Source organism: Dromaius novaehollandiae, chromosome 1, assembly GCF_036370855.1.
Source record: "Dromaius novaehollandiae isolate bDroNov1 chromosome 1, bDroNov1.hap1, whole genome shotgun sequence".
Lineage (NCBI taxonomy): Eukaryota > Metazoa > Chordata > Aves > Casuariiformes > Dromaiidae > Dromaius > Dromaius novaehollandiae.
This window is the reverse complement of record NC_088098.1, coordinates 104,755,545-104,776,491: the sequence shown is the minus strand read 5'-3', so window position 1 is coordinate 104,776,491 and position 20,947 is coordinate 104,755,545. Positions and strand designations below refer to the sequence as shown.

The window sequence follows — 20,947 nt, the reverse complement described above, 5'->3', positions numbered from 1 at the left end:
AATATGCAAATGGTTACATTAAAGAAGTCTCTGTTCTTTTGTTATTTATAGTCATTGAAGGTAGGAGAAGGATTATTTAATTGCCTTAGTCTCTGTGATGATGGTCAGGTTATATATCAGGAAAACAATTTGCCATTAAGAGGACAACTGTGCACTCAAACAGATTACCTGGGGAACTTGTGGAGTCCCTGTCATCAGAGGTTTTAACAATATGTTAGGCAATCTGTTAGGAATGATCCAGACATAATTCATGCTGCTTCAAACCCAGAGGATGCACTCGGCCTCTTAAGAGCACTTGCAGATTTGCATTTCTGTTATTTCTGTCCTCTGCACAATTATATCTTCAAGAACAGACTTGATGTTCTAAAAGGAAAAAAGTTTACAAACCACTATATAGATGTATAATCCTTATTGCATAGTATATATACAATATTATACTCCTATGTTTTGTTACATATTTAATGTTATAGTTAAACAAATCCATTTTTTGTTATTATATAATCATTTACTTTTTGCATACCTGTGCATTTCTAGGTTTTCTCTTAAACCCTGATGACAAAATACATTAAATTCTGAGAACCATAAAGGTCCTTATTTTTTTTTAAGATCCATCTATAGATTTATTAAGTGAAATATATCTGTTTATGAAGTAAATACCTGATTGTCATCTTTGGAGCTTGTGTTATGGACAAAATGATGTAAATTTTGAATAAATAATACAAGGTGACATGTTTACATCACACATAATTACATATGCATGAACATATAGATTTTTAATGGCTATATAAATAAGCAGACAAGGACCTGGCTAGGAACATATGCATTCTGATTATATGTACAAACTGATATTTTAGAAATCTGCATGGAGTGTACAGAATTCACATATAAAAGGAAGTTAACAGTAAAACGCATAGGCAATAGCAATGAGGAGAGTCATATGTGAGAGCAGAATCTTCAGAAAACCAGTTATATACACATTTATCCATGATGATGTATCTAGGGTGTTTTTTAACATTCAGTCCTATTCTGAAAGAACTCCCACGGCCCCCTGTCTCTCAGCTGTCTGTAGGCAGATCTTCAAGCCTCGGTGACGCCTGCCTCAGTACAGGCAATCCAAAATCCTGGGCAGGATTCCTGGTGGTGGTTCCTCTCTCCTTCTGTGGATTTTGGAAAATGCTGCTGTTGCAAAGGAGGCTGTCCAGCATGCTGCAGTACAATGCATACTGGTATTTCTGCGCTGACTGGGTCTCTTACTCCATTTGTGAGATCCTACCAGTTTGTTGATGGAATGATTCTGCTAAAAAACTTCTGCCCCACAGGGGACCTCTTGACCAGCGACAATCTGTCAGCATATCCCAAGGGAGAAAATGTCATCATCATCATAAAATTAAAAGGAAGCATTGCGCCAAGTTATGTGAAAATTATCTCCTTTTCTTTTGAAAATTGGAACTCTGCAATGTATGATTTTTTTTGATGAATACTTCTTATTGCATGCTACTGTGTATATGAATACTACTTATTTTTGATGTCCCATGATCTCATAAGCTTTTAGGACTGGAGTAAACATGCAGATGAATAGATAGATGTATTATATAGATCATTCATATCTCTGTTCTCAATTGGAGATGAGAGGACTTCTACATTTGATGAAACTGTAGGTTTAGGACCATAATATCCCAGTGTGCTGTATTCAGAAGGATGTCACTATAATGTGCCTTATGATGGTGCTTTTTGACTTGCTGCTTTTCTTGAAAAGAGTTATCTAGTTATTATAACACTTAGATATTGTACCAGCTTTTCCTGAAGCTGAATTCTTAGTATGTGTCATAGGGAGGTGAAATGAGAAAGACACTGATATCGAGCCTCTCAATTTTTTCTTTTCCCTTTTATTTTAAAAAACAAAGGTCAGATAGGCTGGACATGTAGGGGAAACATTTTTCCCTTTTTATTGAGCTATTGAAGTAATTGCAAGGTCCTCTCCCCCCCCGCCCAAGACAAAAGATAAAATCTGAAATCAAATAATAAATCACATATAAGAGGAAAAATAAAATAAGTGCGTTATCAAATCTGTCTAAAAATGTCTACAAAAAATGAACAGCATAGAGACAGCTGTGTGTGGAAAAAATATTGAGCATCTTGTAACCACCATTTATCAAAGAACGTAATTTAACAATTGCTGGCATACAAAAAGCAAAAAGACAGAAAGATGTATCATGGAAAAATAAAACATAATATATTATTGATATTTGAGAGCATGGTTGGTTTTATTAGGGTTTTCAAAATTTGAATCCAGCCTTTTATATACAGCCAATGATTTTTAAAAACATTTTTTGAGGTGGAACAACTACAGGAGAAATGCTTTTCTCTTGGGGGGGGGTGGGGGGGGGAAGAACCCCACCCTTAAGTACTTGACTTCTGTGAAACTTAACTGTCATGATTCAGGGCTTGACACAAATTTTATCCTGCCCTCTCAGAGTGAACTCTCCTGAGGTCTCTGTCCTTGAGCTCTTGCTCTCCTCTGCTTTATGCGTGCTCTCTCTCTTCAAGACCTTTCCCTAGTAGCCAAAACTTTTGTTTTGCTTGTATTGTGACCAGAAAAGCCTTCAGAAAATAAAAATTTATTTTTTTATTTTCCAAAGTTTAATACAACAGATTTTTTTTCCATCAATCTTGCCCAGAAATCTAGTAGGTCTATTGTGCCTTGCAGGCACTTTGGAGGATGTGGTCTTTCTTTCTCTTCCTCTCTGGTCTTTAAGATCGTCTTTAAATTCCAACAAAGGTCATTGCTCACTTTTGTTTTTTTTCAGTATGCCTCCCTATCCAAAAGTAATCAATTTTCTAAGAAAAACAAGGCAGAGTAGCTGAAAGAAAATGCCTTTGCAAAGTGTTAGGTTTTTAAAGGATGCTGTGAACAGGGGGTAATACAGGAAGTTACTGCCTTTCCTTTTTGTCTCTTTCCTGATTGATCTGTCAATTTATCCAAACAAAGAAAATGCCAGCCAAATACAGTAAATTCCAATTTTCAGGTTACATTCTGCCTGGAAATTATTACTGGCCTGTTAAAATCCATTTTACATACATTACTGAAGTTTCAAATTTAATTAGTATCCTGAAAATACAGTGCATTGGGAAGTAGGAGACTCACACAGTGAGTCTCACTTATGTTCTTAACCAGCAAGGAAGTGAAGATGGGTAGACAAAGTGCAGAGAAATCAGCTGACTTGCTGAAGACAGTCAGAAAAATAGATACTATGACTGTAATGTTGTTTATTGAAACCCAGGGCTCTTTTGCAACTGACTTCAGTGGCGCAGAAAATGTAGTCCCTCCATATCTGGTGCCCTAATCAAGAGGTCAGCCTCCCTCTGCTAATCATCAATGTTGATGATGCTCATTTGAAAAAATTCATCTTTCCTTGTCTCCTCCTATGACCTTTCATGTAGCAGTAATAAAGAAGACAGAGATAAAAATTTCCAAAAGTTTTGGATACAGGTTAAAAACAGTATCTTCCTTACCTCAGAAATATTGCTTTCTGCAGTGAGCATCATTGCAAGAAACATGCTCAGAGTGATGAGGAAAAACTCCTGATAGTGAAGAGGGAAAGGAGAAGTATTTCACCTTTGGGAAAAAAGAAATACCAGCCTCAGTGACAACAATGAAAGGGAATTCTCCCCTATGCTAGTTAGCAAAAGGTTGGGTCATTGATGGAAACAGCTCCAGTTCCCTTTAGTAGGTAGAATTATATTTTGAAAGACCCCTTTCAGCTAATTTGGCTGTTGTGCAGTGTGAACTTTACCAATTGACTTGTAATTGGACGATGTTGTCAATGGAAAAAACTTACAAGTATTGTACATGACATTTATAGGAACATTACTGTCATCTTGTCCTCTATTATTGAATATGCAGAGAATTATAATTGGTCTAACAAGCCTAGTAACCTGTCCTACTTCCAATTATAATGCACAACCTCATTTATGTCTTTTCTTTATTTATTGAGATCTGGTGGGTAATAATTCTCTAGTGCTTATGCCTCAACACAAATTTGTCTAATCATAATGTTGAATTCTTTTAATATATGTATGTGTTTATATAGATATGTATGTATGTATATATTTCCTTATTCTGAATGGCTGAACATGAGTATAAAGTCTCCTGTTCCTTTTAAATTACCTGGGGGGCTTTCCTCTAAACCTTTGTTAAGTTTAAAGTTAAGTTTAATGATAATTCTGGCTTGAAGTGATAATGTGTTCGTGTGGATGTAATTCTCAGGACTGAAAAAGAGGGGGAAGCATAAGAAAATGAACAGGTTGATGAGCTCGATGCATTCATTATCAACTTGTATTTGCATGAAGGAGAAACTGTTCACTTATTAAAAAATTAGAATGGCACCATTAATTTTGTTTACTACTCAAGCGATTTTTAGAGCATGTAAGATTTACTGGATGTTTTGCAGCTGAGTATATCTTGTTAAACAGCTTTGTGGAAAGCTAATTTTAAGACCAATAGATCTGCAGAAATGCCTGCATTTGTGGTATCTCCCAAAAGCAGAGCTGTTCCATGAGTAGTAGTGATTTCAGTCATCCCGGGACTGCTCTTTTCTTGGGTTTTGTTTTCACTGCCAGACAAATGGTGGCAATGCAGAATGGTGCAGCTGGAAGTAGAGGAAGGATGGGGGGTGGGGGGGGAATAACAAAACCTAGAGAATTGGTATTTCTTAAATACGTTCACACAGTTAAAACTTCAAATTGTTTTTTTCGTGGTTTCTACCTATATAGTAGCTTCGCCTTCACTGCCATACTCTACTTACCTCAGTACGGGCTGACTGGTGAGATATGTGACTAGTGAAAAAGGAAAAAGAAATGGATGCTTAGAGCCTTCATATGTGAGCAAGAGGAGCAAGGAGAGCAGAAATGGGATTTGGTCTTTCTCTCGTTTTCTGTATTTTGATCGCAAGTGTATCTGCCTTTAAATTGTAAAGTAGTTACAAGTTTCCTCTTACAAGAAGGAATTACGTTTTTTTCTGGGGTACCTTGTCTTCATAAAGGTACTCTTGAATTAATACCTTTTCAGAGTGCACTCATGTGTTTAAAGACCCTTATGGAGTAGTAGCTGTAGTGCAACGCAGAGCTAACAGAATGATCCCATTTTCACTTGAGGCCCTGATCAATACTGTGTATCAGCAGCACTAGTCATGAACCTCAGAAAACAGGAAATAATTCTTCTGTTGTTTTTTGGGAAAAGGAGGCAGGGAAGATGTTAGAGGGACTTTTTACCCTCTGTGCTGCTCCTTTGGAACTGATAGCGTAAAACCATGCTGCTTCAGAGGAGACAAGGGGAGTGATTTTGTCTGAAAGACCAGGTCCCCTTTTTATCTGAGTTTGAATGTTGATCACTATTTGTTAAATGTTGCTTGCTCCTTTTGTTTTGTATACGTGTTAGCATCAATAGATGCATGCTTGGTAATGGCACAAGAAGCGTCAGAAGCTATATGCTTTGCTGAAGAAAAACAATGATCATATAACGTAGACTGCTAATAACTGGACTACCTGCGGTTTAACTGGTGTTTGTTTGCATCAGATGTACAAAAGATTAACAATTCCAGAAATAGGAGCAAAGGACTGACCTGCGCTTTAGGTACTTCAGAATGAACTTTTAACAAGGCAAATTGTGTTAAAAGTTTAAAACTTACAAATATGTATACCTACATTCTCACCTATATGTGATTAATGGCACATGATTGTTCTGCATTCCTTGCTGTGCTTTTCAAGTATGTTTTGTGATATACTTTCTAAATTCTAAACACAGGTCTCCTGACAGAAACATACATCTGAACTATCCCCTAGAACTGTACTATCTCAAATAAATTGGTCAAATAAACCTAGAAATACTGTGTGTTAGCTTTGAATCGATAGTGATAAAGTTTCTCTGTATTATTCCCTACTCAGAACTTCTGTCTAATCTATCTTTGTTCTCTTCTCCTTGTGCAACCTTTTCCTTGCTTCCAGTGGCTGCTACAAAGAACAAAGTTAGAGGTGAGTTTCTGCTTGCGCTCTTCAATTTACATTGCATGGTTCTGCAGCCCCACATATCATCTACCTCACTAGGCTTTTTACTACTTTTCTTAAGCTCGAGAAAGATATTTTCAGATCTTGTGGTTTAACAGATGAGGTTTTACAGTTTTATAATTGCTCTGCAGTGCAGACTGTTTTCGTTGTTTATCAGCCATCACCATCTATTCATACTGGATTTTCCTAGAGTTGCTTAAATTCGGGAAAATTTTAGGAGAAAGATAAAACCAAGTGCATTGTAGTTAGATTTCTATGACTTGCATTATAGTAAGATACGGATACTGATGGCATTTTACTTGAAATGAAGATACTACATAAAATTGGCCATAACTATGTAAATGTAACTTGTAATTTTGATCTCTGACATAGTTGTAAATATCTAAACAGAGAACATGAATGAACATAAATGTCTCCTAAGCATTCTCCATCTTTCCAAAGTAGTATACAGAAACATTACTGTTTCTGACAGCATGCTGATGTATATAGAAACATACTATAATCACTGCAGAGAATTCTGAAGTAAGAGTAGCAAGGTGATTGTCACACATGGGTGTGAGAATGAAATCAGCCTTGCAAAATTAATCTTATAAGGTCAGTAGTGCCTAAATCATTTCCTGTATTTTAACACAGCAGTGATGTAACAAATTTAACCTGAAGGCTTTTCTTTCTTTCTACATACATACATACAAAATATGAACATAAATTTTACCAAAATATGTCTTTTCAGAATTTTCTGTGAAAATTTATCTGATGTTTTTGGTAGATTAAACTGTGTTGCTTGATCCTAAAAGGGTCATACCATAATTAAACCTCACATCTTAAGGTAAATATTTACACTTGGATACATGCAGTTCAGAAGTTAAGAATTTCCAGGTTCATAGTGTTTGTCCAATTATGTACGTTGTCTAGCCTAAAGATGTCAATCAATAATAATGATTAAAGGAAACATAGCTGACTGGTGATGTGCTTATGTATTATAATAATGAAATCAATAATTAAAATATAACTCAATTTTTTAAACTTTTGCATGGCTTTCTTTAAAATCTTCCTTCTCTGAAGCTTTGCATGCATTGGATGTCATGGCTGAGGGGAGACAATTAAACAATTGATGTCTTTGTCTGCGCATGCTGTGAAGTTTGCTTTACTCTTTCCGATACTGGCACACTCAGCCGTGACACTGTGTGATAATGGTCAGGAGTTTAAGGCCTTCATAATCATCAACAACGGCAAGGCAAGCACGTGCACAGAAGCAGATTTTCAGCACAAATAATCATAATCTCATCAGTATTCAGCAATTACTTCATGTACCCACATACTGCCATTCAAACAGGAACTGCCCTGGAGGCACAGGAATCACAGAGTGAGTCAGAAGTACTCAGGGGATCCACTCATCTGTGAATATTAGCACGCCCTTTTTTCACAAATGCGCATGCATATTGAATAAACAGCTGAACCTATCCATAGCAAAGTGAGTTTGACACTATAATAAGAGCAAGTCTCTTGCTTCATAGCTAGATGTTATCTTCTGAGTCCTCTTGTTCAGTTGCCCAGTGCCTGCAGGAAGTTGTCAGCTTCTTTGGTACGCAGCAGCCCTGGTGTGCAGGCACCCGACACCCACATGGAATTCAGTGCCGCAGCTGTTCTCTCGTCATTTGCCCAAAACATGAGACCCATCTTTTAATCTCTTGTGGTGCAAGAAGTAAAGTGGCTGACTTTTTACCGCTTTTTTTTCTATTGCTCTGGCTAAGCAGTAAAGAAGGATTTGTTCCTAATCCCTTTAAAGAATAACCCTTAACTGGCAGGGAGTTGTCAGATACTGCACTGGAAGCAGCAACTCACAATTTAGGGGGATGCTTTGGTGCGGGAGGAGTGTCTCCTTTGACATGTATCTCCCTGAAATCCAGCACTTTCATCTCTCTGCTTCTGTTTATGGGTGCATTTCCTTTTTCAAAGCTTGAAATTTGTGCTGCTGTTTTCAGCAGGGTGAGGTTTGTGATCGTCCCTGCCCTAAAATTTGAGGGTTCTACAGGGCTTTAGTAGATGATATTTTATGGGATGCTTTATGGGGCCACAGTGTCTTGAAATTTGTTTGTGCTTTGTTAGCACAAGACCACTGCTTGTCTCCAACTTTTTTTTTCTCCTCTCTTGTGTGGTTATAGAACCTTGTCAGAACATTGAGGCCCCTATTCTCCAACACAGCATACAGTGCTTCCTCTTGAAGTATTTTCCCAGACTTTGTTGAATGTGTTTAGTGATGTAAAGGAACTGTTGAACTCTGGTTCACCCTTACTTAGTGGCATATAAAATCATAGGATAATTTAGGTTGGAAGGTCGTGGGGTCTGCAGGTCGTTTGGCCCAAGCCACCACACAGTGTAAGGCCCACTTAGATCATGTTGCACAGAGCCTGTCAATCAAGGCTGAGTATCTCCAAGGTCAGAGATTATACAACTCCAAATTAGGAGTTTGCTCTACCTTCCTTTTCTTTATTATACAACTTTTACAAGTTTTTTATTTTACAAAACTTTTACAAAGTTTTCATTATTTCTTTTTTTATACTTTCTGTTATCTAGAAGAAACTGCATGCTAGTTTTTTGGTGGGCTCCAGACAAGAAGAATTCTTGTACTTTGCATAGAAGGAGGGCTCATGTTTTGGAGTGCCTTTGGACAGATAATGCCACAGGACGCTTGTGTTCTGGACAGAATACAGTAAATGAACCTTGTTATGTTTCCAAGAAGCCTACTTCAAAAGGATTTGAAAGAGTAAGAGCTAAAATTTAAGCATGAAAATGGTAATTCACAGCACTGAATTTGATGAAGCAGGAAATAAAGATGCACCCAAAAATCTCAGAGTATCTGACTAGGGTTTTTTCAGTGTGCTAATATGTTAAATTCTGTTCTGTTCCTTAATGAACTGCATCAGATTTGTTCAAGTTGAGTTCTATAAATTGAGCATTTCCTGTACCAAAGCACCAATTTGAACACCTCTTAAGAAAGGATGCTTTGACTTTCTTTATTGTAGATATCTTCTTGCAGCAGTTAATGGTTTCCAGGCTCAGTGCTGGTAATCAGGGGTATCAGAGGTGGTAATGATGCATCAATTTTCAGTCAGCAGGTGAAGGAGAGAGGCCAAGTGTCCATCTTCATTCAGATGTAATTAGTTGAGGAACTGAATTCTGTGCTTCATATTTCTATTTGTCTGATATACTCAGTGTCAGCTGTTATTAAAATGCTATTTCCGGAGTTACCCGACTAATCTTATGCAGGCTAGACATTGGACTTTATAACCCTTCAAAATTTAAATAGGAATTTCTGATAGTTGCTTTGGACATTGGGAATGGTGTGGATGAATATGGCAACTTCCTCTTAAAAAAGGGAGATGTTAAAGGCAACTATTGTTGCAGGAGGAGAAAGTCATCTAGAAAGATCTATCAGCAGTCTGTTGAGAAATAGAACTTCCTGTTTCTAAGAAACTTGAGGTTCCCAGATTAAAAATGTCAAAGTTACCCCAAAAGTGACTGTTTGCAGAGGGAAGATGTATCTGCCTTACGATTGCAGGGTTCAAACTATCTAATCTGTATAAAATAAGTGGTGGATTAGCAGCTATTTCTGCCATTCTCCTTTTTCCTATTTTAGCTAGGCATAAAATTCTATTATCTTAGAGCTCACATATCTACCATAGTCCCACTGCTTCTCTTAATGAAGTACTACCAACTTTCTCTATATATATATAATGCTATATTCTCTCTTCCAAGCCATTGCAAAAGCTGTACTTTTGTGGATTCTAGGGGATGTTCCACTCAGGCAGGGTATCTTCAAACTTTTTTCTTCCTCTAGTGGGATTTCTAACTTAGCACTATACTTGTCTTCTAAGTACTGTAAATGCCTTTCATTCTGTTGCACTTTCCTCACCTGTTTGATATTAATAGTACTATTTTCTGTAGCCTATTGGATACTTGGGAGACTTGGGATGCATCTTTTTCTTGACTTATATTGCATCTGTATCCCAAAGAAATTGTCCTCATTTTTGAGTATAGTGGAAAAGCACTTACTTTATTCTTTCAGTCAGCTCTTCTGTAAATGCATGCTGTATTTGCTTTGCTTTTAGAAGTGGAGACTGGTTTTCCTTCAGAAATAAAAGATTGATTTAGCTTAAACAATGCTACTTAAAGCATACATCTCAATTTCTTATATAAGCAATCATAGCAGTTGATGCTTTGTCTAAATGCATCTTACCCAAAAGAGGCAAAGATCACTCCAGACTTCATTGACTTGATTTATTCTATTTATTCTCATTATGCCAGTGAAATTGCTATCAGCTTATTAGAAATATAAGCGAGGAGAAATTGTGTGTTTTTATGCTAGGAGTCAACGTCCGTCTTGAGACTTTGCTGGGTCTTCATCAATGGTGACGTTCTACCCAACCATTTCTGTGATTTCATTATGTTGTATAATACACATTTAGCTCATTGCTCTACATTAATATTCATTTTCTTAGCAAATAATAGGTTTAACTCATCCGATCATTTTGACTGAAAATCAGACAAACTAAGATAAATTGTTTTGAACAGAATTCCCTGTATGGAAAATCTGTACTCTGGATACTTCATTAGGTACCCATATACAGTTAGCCAAACGTATTTCTGACTAGGAGTAAATTTTTTCCTGAAATCAAGCAAGTAACACAGAGGCTGTCTGCATTAGGGGCAGGAGAAAATAAATGTACATGGAAGAGACCCAAATACTGCTATTTGTCTTATTTGCATTATCTTCACAAAGTTCTGAGCTATTCTGTTATTAACATCAGTCAGACAGTAGTTCTGTCATTGCAGAATGGTTCATTACTGAAGGATAGATAAATCTGGGTATCATCTGCATAAGAATAATATACTGCAACATAATGGCAAAAAATGCAAACTAGTGGCAGTGTATAGATGTTGAAGGTGTGAATCCAATATAGAGCCTGTGGAAACTCCATAACTGAAGAGTAGTTTGAAAGAGCATTTACTTATGATTATGAGCTTTCACCATAGAGCCATGTAGAAATGAAATCCTGTCAGATTCCACCTTTAATACAAGGTCATTACAAAAGGTCATTGTAGCATTGCGCAATCTGAAGCTGATTGAAATTTTTTAGATATTCTAGTACTATTGAAATAAAAGACCATTTCCTTCTAAAATCTTCTCCCAATCTTTTTATTCCACATGTAGTTTCATGTTCTAATGGTAGAATCTTGATACCTAACATTAAGATAGTGAAAGTTCCTTAGTTACTGGGTTTTCGGGGGGAGGGAGGAGAAGGAGAACAATAAAATTAATGATGCCTCCTTTACTGTCTCTTTGGGATTTCATCCCCTGTTGTTCAGTCACTGCTTCCAATACTTACTCTGAGGTCCAGTGCTTTTCTCTGCTGATTAACTCAAGTCCGGTGGCTAAACCTGTGAGTTGCAAAGGTCTGGATTTGATTCCTCTGTCTACCACTTTTTTCCTCTGTGAATTCTCATGGCACTTAAGGTCAGAGTTTTCTCCTATTCAAGGACTGTGATGGGAAAGTTGTGATAGAGAAGGTTGATGACTATCTCTGAAGGGATCACATAGGGAAAAGAAAAGTTTTTGAAATTGTCTGTAGTAAGAGTACAGAGGAAGGACTGTGAGGGCATTTGTGAAACACGCTGCTCCTCCTTGCTTGCTTTTGCCCTCAGCAGTTATAGAGGGGAAGGTATTTGAGAGGGGAAATTTAATTAGGCAGTAATTCTTGCTTGCTTAATGTTACTGTGTTTCTCCAGTTTTTCTTCTATTTTGGTGAAAAGAACATGAAATTTTCACTTTCATGGTTATCTTCTAAATAGAAAAAGCATTAAATATTAAAAGTCCTCTTAAATCCAAAAGTTCATGTCAGATCAAAACAAAAGGTTACCCCACAACTTCAGTATTTCATCTGATAATGTTAAGCTGTTTAATTGCATTAAATTCTCAAAAAAATCATAAACGAAATACCTGTCTCAATATAAATGAATGCTATGAGTCAAAAGAGATTTGGAAGAGAAAGCAGATGTCTGAGTTCTGAGGGGTTTTTTTAGATTAACAAACTATGTTGCCATATTTCTTTCCTCACAAGCTCTAGGTGAGCCTCAGAGGGAGAAGCACCATGATAATAGTTCTAAATAAAGTTGCTGACCGCTTTTTGCCCTTTGCAATTATACTGGGGAAATACTTGGCCCTAGCATCTGTCAGGACTTTCCAATATTCAGGCATTAGAGTTTTCCGCATAATGTTGTGTACACGCAGCCCAAATGCTTGCTGTTGCAGTTCCAGTCAGAATTCCTGTATGTTCAAGGCCCTAAATTCTCTTGCATGCTACAGAGACTGCCAAATATGCATCAGCTTTTCTTTTCTTGGATTGACAGTATGTTAGCAGCACTGGAAACAACAGTTTTACAAGCCTGTGTGTCCTCTCTGATGCCTTTAATGCATTTTATTTCAGTATGTTCTCCAGAATGGATGTAAACAAAGCAGTCATTAATAGTTTTGGTAATATAACGTGCTCATTAATGTTATAGGTCACCATGGAACAAAGCAGCTCTAACAACATAGCAAAATACCAAAGAAAAGCATAAAGCCTGACGGAAAAGAGATGGGTAAGGGCAGGCTATTGCCACCGGCCTGTTGTTTTCATTTGAGGGAGACCTTCACTGAGCCAACATGTCAGTCATTTTATTGACTAAATGGCTTACTAACCAGTTTGCAATGGAGTGAAGTGTTTGTTTCCCTCCTTGTGAAGGGCAGTGCGGTTACAGGCAGCGCAGCTAGGTAGGATGTTCCCTTTTGAGGGGGAAGCAGCTAGCACTGAACAAAGCTTTTTGTCAGCTGTTTTTAAAAATGCAACTTCAGTCATTGCTTTCCATTATCTCACTGTTTAACTCAAGTTCACAGCTTATTTTGATGCAGTAAATTATTTGTGATTCTACTCCCCACGCTTTCAGATAGGCCACTCTTCTTTCCAAAATGGTTAATATAAATTCCAATCACTTTCTTTCAATCGGTCTGTCCTCGTTTGATTGTTAAGTATTTGGGACCAAATTATCAAAAGAGCTTAGTAGTTTTCAAAGTGTCATTTCTGGGCAGATTACTAGAACAGCTTGCTATACTCGATTAGACCTATGTGGAAAATTTAGTTGCTTTATTTGCTATCTAAATGGATTTACTCTTAAAAATCTTGACCTTATAGGTCAAAAGAACTGGAAAGAATTTTCATAGGCAGCGCATGTGGTCCTGTATCTTAATGCTATCTTGGTGTCTTGGTTCAGGCACAGGAATAGAATAAAGGAAGGTAAAACTTTACTGTGTGTATGAGCGTTGTTTTATAGAGGACCTCCATAAATTCTTTGATTTTTATAAGTAAGCATTACTCTGCCTGGAATTCCTTCAATGGCAAAAAGACTAATGCAGGGTCTTCCCCATATTTTAATTACATCATGGGCTGCATATATGGGGAAAGCAGTGGAAACCACTTGAACAGAGTACCACATAGGGATTCCTGTTCCTCCTGCTGTTCATACACAGCTGTCTTAAAAATCTGGTCTTATTAGAAACAACCATAGGATTATTCATGTGAATCCATTGGCAACAAGATCCTGTAGAGCGTTAGAGATGAAGTACGTAGTGTGTGCTAAGCACGCGCCCTGAGTTGCTGGTCCTGAATTATCATCATCACTCACTACTCACCTGACTGCAGAATATCCAACTCCTTTTCCTTTAAGTTGATAAAGTGAATTTCATCTATTACAAAAACTAACTAGCACAGTGTATTGCTTTTATGCTGCTTCAAGTTCAAGCAACAGAACCAGGAGGCTGTTTGGCTATTTCCAGTAGCTGCACATTTAAGTAGAAACCTAACACATTTACATTTTGGAAACTGCTGTTGGCTCTCAGTTGGCTAAACAGATGAACAAGTTGTGTTTCTGTTCTTCATAGACTGCTGTAGCTGAAAGCATGTCATTCTCTTGTATTAGTGCCCAAGGAAAGGGGAAATCTTAATATTTTCTTTTAGGACCCTATCCTTTGAGATCAGGTCTGGAAGCTAAATCTTGTAGTAATAATAAACAAATGAAAAAAATTCATGGTGAACACTTACAATGACAGTACTTTTGAAACTGATAAAAGGTGTGGTAATTAAGACGAAACACTGTAGATGTTGGATCTTTCATCTTTTACATCAACATGCTTTTTATGCCCAAAGAGCTAATAACAAACTAAAAGTCATGATACCAAATCTAACAACTTTTAGGTGGCTTATAAAATATGATAATCTTTAAAATGCTGTAGTTTGCACAAAAGCTCTTCAAAGGGAAATGAGTGTAGTAATTAAGGAAGTCAAAAGGATGAAAAACTAAGTGAAGCTCAAGAAGGGAGGGAAAAAAATGGAAAGAGGACAATGAAAAGGGATCTGCTATGGTAGGTATAAATGAATGGCCCTTTGGAGCAGCCTGTAGCAGAGGTTCTATCTAGACTTTGCAGGTCTGTATATGTCTTACCAGCTGCGGTTAGAAGTTAGTCACTTTGCCAAATTTTAGCTTTTGTAACTGTGCTGGTTTTGAATGTGTAAACAAAGATAAAAATATAGATTCCTGCTTTATATCAGTACCCATGTACATTACAATATATCCAATTGGTCTCCCACAGGCTTGCTTTTCATTTGTAGGTGTTGCTGAGAGTACTGCAGTCCTTTTTCATTTGTGAAGGGTGACTTTTCTCTTCATGTGGCATTTCTAATAATAATTATTATTTCCTGTATGCATTCATAATTGGTGTTCTGTATGGTGCATTGGGAGAAATACTTAAAGGATGTATTGTAGTTGGATTTAGAAACAATTTTGTGTACACATAATTTTCTTCCATTAGAAATTTTTGCTTTTCATGTGACACTTCAAATATGTCATGTAAATAACAAGAAAAACTAAATTCTTGTCTTTCTCCTGCATGATACTTCATAGACCTCTATCTAGCTTCAAGATGTCTGTCATCTGCTGATCCCTTTATTTCTTCTTACTGTTAGTTTTCATTCTAAAGAATCTGTTTTTTTTGTTTTTTTTTTTTTTTGTGAATTATTGTAATTATTTGTTGCTGATTTCTGGAAATGTAAGGTATGTCAGCTAATGATACCCAAATAGCAGCCCAAAACTGAAGGTAGACTATCAATCCCTGCATTGCTGTCCATTTGCATTTTAGGAATTTTCAAGTGTATAGAACAAATGAGCTAATGATTCTACATTCTTTTCAGACAACGTTATGTACAGAAATGAATAGGATGAGCAGGCTTTCCTCCAATGCTTATGCTTCTATTACACAATTTAATCTTTGTAATGAATATCATATTGGACTGCCCATCCCACTCCAACAATAAATGTTCCCCAGGGGGCAGACTAATAAAATAAATGCTTCTGTAGAGCAGATGTAATAAAATTCCTCTGATTTTTGGCTCGTTCTCTCTCCAGAAGCTCAGGAGAAAAAATGGGCCTTGCAGCACTGTCAGGAAGGTTACAAATTCTGGTTTCTGTTACGCTAGCTAAGGAAGTGAGTTCCAAAGTCAGGTAACTGCACTCAAAACGTGCTCTGCCAACGTCTTCCCTTCCATTTGCATTCAGACAGCTTCTGCCCCTGCCGATCTCAGTGTTTGCAAAAGAATGTACTGTGCAGTTTTATACACCTGCCCCTCCAACCAATACAACATGTTTTCCTGGTCGTTCTCTCCTGTTTTGTTTTTCTTTTTCCCTCCTTTTTGTATGATTCATTGCCTTTTGTCTGTAATATAGAAGGCAACTTCATAATTCTTCCTCCTGTATTCAGCTATGTTCCTTGATTTGGTCTAAATATCTTTCAAAGCATATTAAGTCATTTGTGTGCATTATTGACAACTGTTCTAATAACTTTACTTTTTTAAAATAAATTTTACTTTCTTTAGTGCTTCTGTGAGGAGCAAAACATTCTTTCCCATGACAATTCCTTCAAATTAGATATCATATCAGAGATTTCTTCTATAAACTTGTCAGTCTTAACTGAAGCATGTTGCATGTTTTCCAAATGACATGAATTTATGATAGACTTTTTAAAGTACAATATTCTAGTCCTTTTGTTTTTTTATGAAAGCAAATTGCGCACACTATTCAGGAACATAGCTATAAAAGATCTTCTTGATCATCAAGTCTAGTCCCTTTTTATAGGCATCTAACCATCTCCATATATGCATTCTTCTTAAAAGATTTTTTTTTTTTTCTCAGCTAGTTCTCTGATTGGGGAAACTCTGAACCCTATTCATGTGATTGTCAGGGGCATTCTCCTAACCTCCAGGAGAAGTTTATTCCCATAATTTTCTTCTTGTGTCAAGATTATATTTCATTTTTAACTGACCATCTTCTTTCTCCTTGTTAAACTCCATGAGTAATATACAGATAGCTTTCCTATCTTCTCTCAGTCTTTGTTTTCATTGACTAAACCTGCCATATATTTTCAGTCTTGTATTTCCAGTATAGCCTAGGTTACGTTACACTTTTCCAGTGTGTTCCAATGTGAACTGACCTTGAATGAAGCTGAGCAGAACAGTATGCAGTGTTTTACCTGGGTTCACCCTGTCCTTTCTATCATACCTTTCCTACATCTACTGAAAATGCTTTGACTGGGACATCTTATGACTGCGTTCTTTGAAGCAGCTTCATATTGGTAGTTCATACCCATCCAGTGATAAATTAGTAAATTAGACCTCTTCCTGCTCAGTTGTTCTCAGCTGATGAGATTCTAGTTTATAGCTGAAGTTTCAATTATTAATCCCCGGCTACATAAGCTTTGTTTCATTTCTATTACCTCAGTCCTCAAGGTTATCCAGTATTTTTTGTGAGATTTCTTCTATATCAACAGTGCCTTTGAACATTTTGTTATTGACTCACTCATACTGTCATGGCCGTTAGTAAAATTATTACTAATATAAAAAAGGAAAAACACCATTAATTACTTCCCTCGAGGCTCCTTCTCTCAGCCCCACATCATTTCCCATAAATAAGTTCTTCATGTTCCTACTTTTCCTGTGCTGGCACCAATCTCCTGCTTAATTTACATTGGGTATAGTGTGATATCTCATTCTAACATGTTTAAGTAAAGATTAAGCTACTAAATTTCTATTTCTGCAAGCAATCGAGATAGCCTTGACCGATCTACCTTTCTACCCTACATGTTTATTTGTTGGCCTCAGTTGACTATGCCAGAGATTTTAATCTCTTCTTCCTGGTGTTTTCCAAGGAAGAAATTCACTTATCTTTGCCAATCTACACAAGAGGATTGATGGTGGATTTATTAACTAGGGTTTTTTAGTAAAGGCAATTGATATTTAGCAGCTGTAATACTGTGTAGTGGTGATAAAACAGCATGCAGTAGGATTCAGCCAGTCAGCAGCAGAAAATATAGATTGTGTATAATCTAAATTACAGCTATACTTTGTATATAATAATTTCCTAGCAGATTGTTTCATTTGTTCTTCTTTTCGTTATCATTTTTACTGTGCATTTTTCATTCACTTTAGTTGGCTTGTTACTTTATCTGTATGCTAAGTATACACACTTCTTGTGTGTCCAGCGCTTTTATGTTTGATTAAAGCTATGTGTCTATAAAGGACATTGGATATTCCCTGGTCTTTGCACCTTTTTGCATATAGTTCCACAACTGTCTTTTGTTGAATTTCCTTAGTCCTCCATCCCACAACAAATATCAGAAATCCTGTTCCTTGATTTTATTACGTACATGCATGTTAGTCACGCTCTCTAATTTATCAGTGCATCAGTGACGGTCTTTACAGTGATTATGTGTTTTTCTGTTTTCAGGCATTTGTAGCATTATTTTACTTTATAAACCTTTCATTGGGAATTCTTGGGATACAGGCATGCTGCATGTTGCAGTTTTCCCGGTGATAGCCAGGGAATTACTTTTTCCTATTTGAATCCATGCAATATCACTCAAAGCCATTCTCACTGTTCCTATGGAGGCACAACTTGTTACCCTGTCAATAAATTGGAGCAATGCCATGGAGAGCCAAACACTTGTTTCAGTAGCCAGAAGAGATTCATGTCTTGTTTGTCAGATCATTTACTCATCTTATCAGAATACAAGATTATGCATAAAAGGATGCATTTGCTTAAAAACATAGTTTTTTGCAATTAGGAACCAAAATTGCAAAAGGACAAAAGGTAATACAGTTTTTATATTATCTCATATATATACATATATATATATATATATATATATTTGGATGCTTCAGCTAGTTTCCATCTCTCTCTCCATGCTCTCTCCACACTCTCTCCATGCTATCTCTCGGCTCGTGTGCTCTCTGTCTGTCTTTCTGTCTTCCCTCGCTATCTATCTATTTTGAATTTATTATGGGGTCTCTCATACCTATACTGTCTAAGATGGCAGTTGCCTTCCCCATGTTTGGGGTAGAAAAGAGGCCCTGAGCAAAAGCAGTGACACGTCCTCTGTGTGATTGCAAGCTAGCACGCCACAGTCTTGTTTATTTCCTTCTGATAAAATCTATTGATTTCTTATGATTTGCCTCTACAACAGCATTTAGTACTGCTGAGAGTACTGGGAACATCCCACGTCCCACCTCCAGAAGTCTGTTGATTTACACTGATATGATCAACCTTCATTTAAAAAAAAAAAGAAAGAAAACTTATGCATCACATCATGAGAAAAGCTATAAGCATGGTTCCTGACTAGACTCATTAGTGATTGTTATTCTTTAAATATTTTCTACTAAGCACAATACCCACAGCATGAAACTGAGAATAAAGAGTTTTGGTTTAAGAACATCACAAGCAACATTAGTGTTGGTTTATGGGGTCTCCTTCTGAGCATCCTGTCACTAAAGTATCTTGCCATTGGTAGCACCATTTGTTTTCTGAGAAGTATCTTACTGCAGCAAAATTTGTGATAAGATTGATTTATTTAACATTGTCGAAAAGATCTCTCTCCTGCACAGCTGAATCATAATATATAGGATCTAGAGTAATTTAAAATAAAATCCCATCTACCAGCCTTTTCTGAAATGAACTTGACCCCCCCAAAAAATCTCTTGTGCTGTTTCTTTTTTCTTGTAGTTGATAATACGACCCAACCAATTTTAGCTTTATTTTTCTTTTGTGAGTAACTCATGTTCTTACAGTATTGTAATCAGCAGTGCTATTCCATCTTAGTTCTCTTAACAAAGGCACTTGTCTTGTCTCAAGTTCCTTCATTTTGCTGTTCAAATTCTGTGCATTAATATATAAATATTTTGCTTTTTTCTCACTGGTTCCCTTATTTGATTAGGCACATCTTTTCACTAACATGTCTTGTGTATGTGAATGCTTCAGTACTGTTTTTTCTCTTCTATACAGACTGCTCCAGTGATGTATCTGGATCTACTGTGGTGTTCTTATTTACTTACTGCCTCCTTCTGTACACTAAACCAATATTTGGAGATTTCCCAATCATCTGACCTCTTTTCTTACTTTGAAATGCTTCCTGTTGAGCAGTGCAGCCTAAATTACAGAAAACTGTTTAGAGGCAGACGATCCTTTGAGAAAGGGTTCTGTTTTCAGTGAAGGCATTCCTGAACTTTTCTCGAAGTGCTAGTCCTTGAGCCGTTCACTGCTCTTGGTTATCTTCCCTTATCTTCCCTTATGTTCCCCAATATTTCCTTTACAAAGAACAAGAAGAGTTATGATCCAGATTTCTCAAGCTTTGCATATCTTTTTTTTTCCTTTTTCATTCTGATCATTCATTATATTTAACAATGTGTTCATTTCTTTTAACAGTATGCAGATATCAATGTGCTCAAAGAGTAAGCATAGAAAAAATAAAACAGGCTGGTAATTATATGGGCATGCTAGTGGATCTTTCCAAAGTAATGCAAGAATGCTGTCCTGTTAAAAAGAAGAGGATAAGCTTTCTTTGCTTGTGATATCCTTCTTCAGATTTTACAAGCTATTTTACTGACAAAAAATGTATAGGTCAGCATTCTGAATTGCTTCTCTGTAAGTGTATGTATTTGTGATTTGCCAGCACTTTTCTTTCCTTGTGAATAGGATTTAATTTCTCAGGTGAAGTGGGAATTAAATAGAAGATTGATCTGTCTGAAAAAGGATTGTACTATTGCCAATCTTTAATGTTTGTAAGCTCTCCAAACCTTTTGATATAGTAGTTGTATTAATTACACTGATGCCATGATTTTTTTTTTTTTTTTTAATCAAGCTGTACATATCCCTTCCTTTATGTATACTCCTAAGAGGAAATTAGCTTTGTGGATGAATGAGTGGCCAAACAGCAGTTTGAGCCATAGGTGACTTCCTTAGCATCCTGGCTGATATGCAGGGATCTCTGCACCCTTGTGCCTTCTCATATTTTATCCAATGCCAGCAAGAGGCAAAGCCACATAACCGAAGCAGGGAGCAGAATATTAAGTGACATAGTGGGAAGGAAGTGGCCCATAGTCACAATGGGCAAATACCTTCTGGATGATTTTTTTGAGCCTTGTCTCAAGCACAGGATAACTGCCTTTCTTCTGCCTCACAGTCCTAATACCAGGCCTATCCAGCCAGCAGATCATGCCTAATAGCCGCTTTTGCAGCATGGGGCAATGAGGTTACAAAAAAGGTCCTTGCTCTAAGCCTTCATAGGAAGCTACACAAACAAAAAGGCATATACGTGTGCAATAGGTTCTAGCTGTAAAGGCTGCAGATATCTGGGAAGATCTGGATGACAAAGTGGGATGCTGTTTGCATCACTCTGGTGCAGGAACAGGGCAGACTTATAAAGTGCAGCTTGAGGAATGGGTGGGCTGATTGGGGTAGGCTGGTGGAG

The 20,947-nt window shown here is 36.9% G+C and overlaps 1 protein-coding gene across 4 annotated transcripts in view; it reads left to right on the top strand.

The window, feature by feature from the left end:
- The window catches only part of CADM2 (cell adhesion molecule 2), a 675,129-nt gene that overhangs the window by 436,050 nt on the left and 218,132 nt on the right, over positions 1-20,947 (top strand). For 2 of the 4 annotated variants that reach the window (XM_026093288.2, XM_026093286.2), the window contains exon 2: positions 6,004-6,030. The exons of the other annotated variants lie outside the window; for them this stretch is intronic. In XM_026093288.2, coding sequence (XP_025949073.1) covers positions 6,004-6,030 — 27 coding nt within the window. The remainder of the gene's footprint in view (positions 1-6,003; positions 6,031-20,947) is intronic. 4 annotated transcript variants of the gene reach the window in all.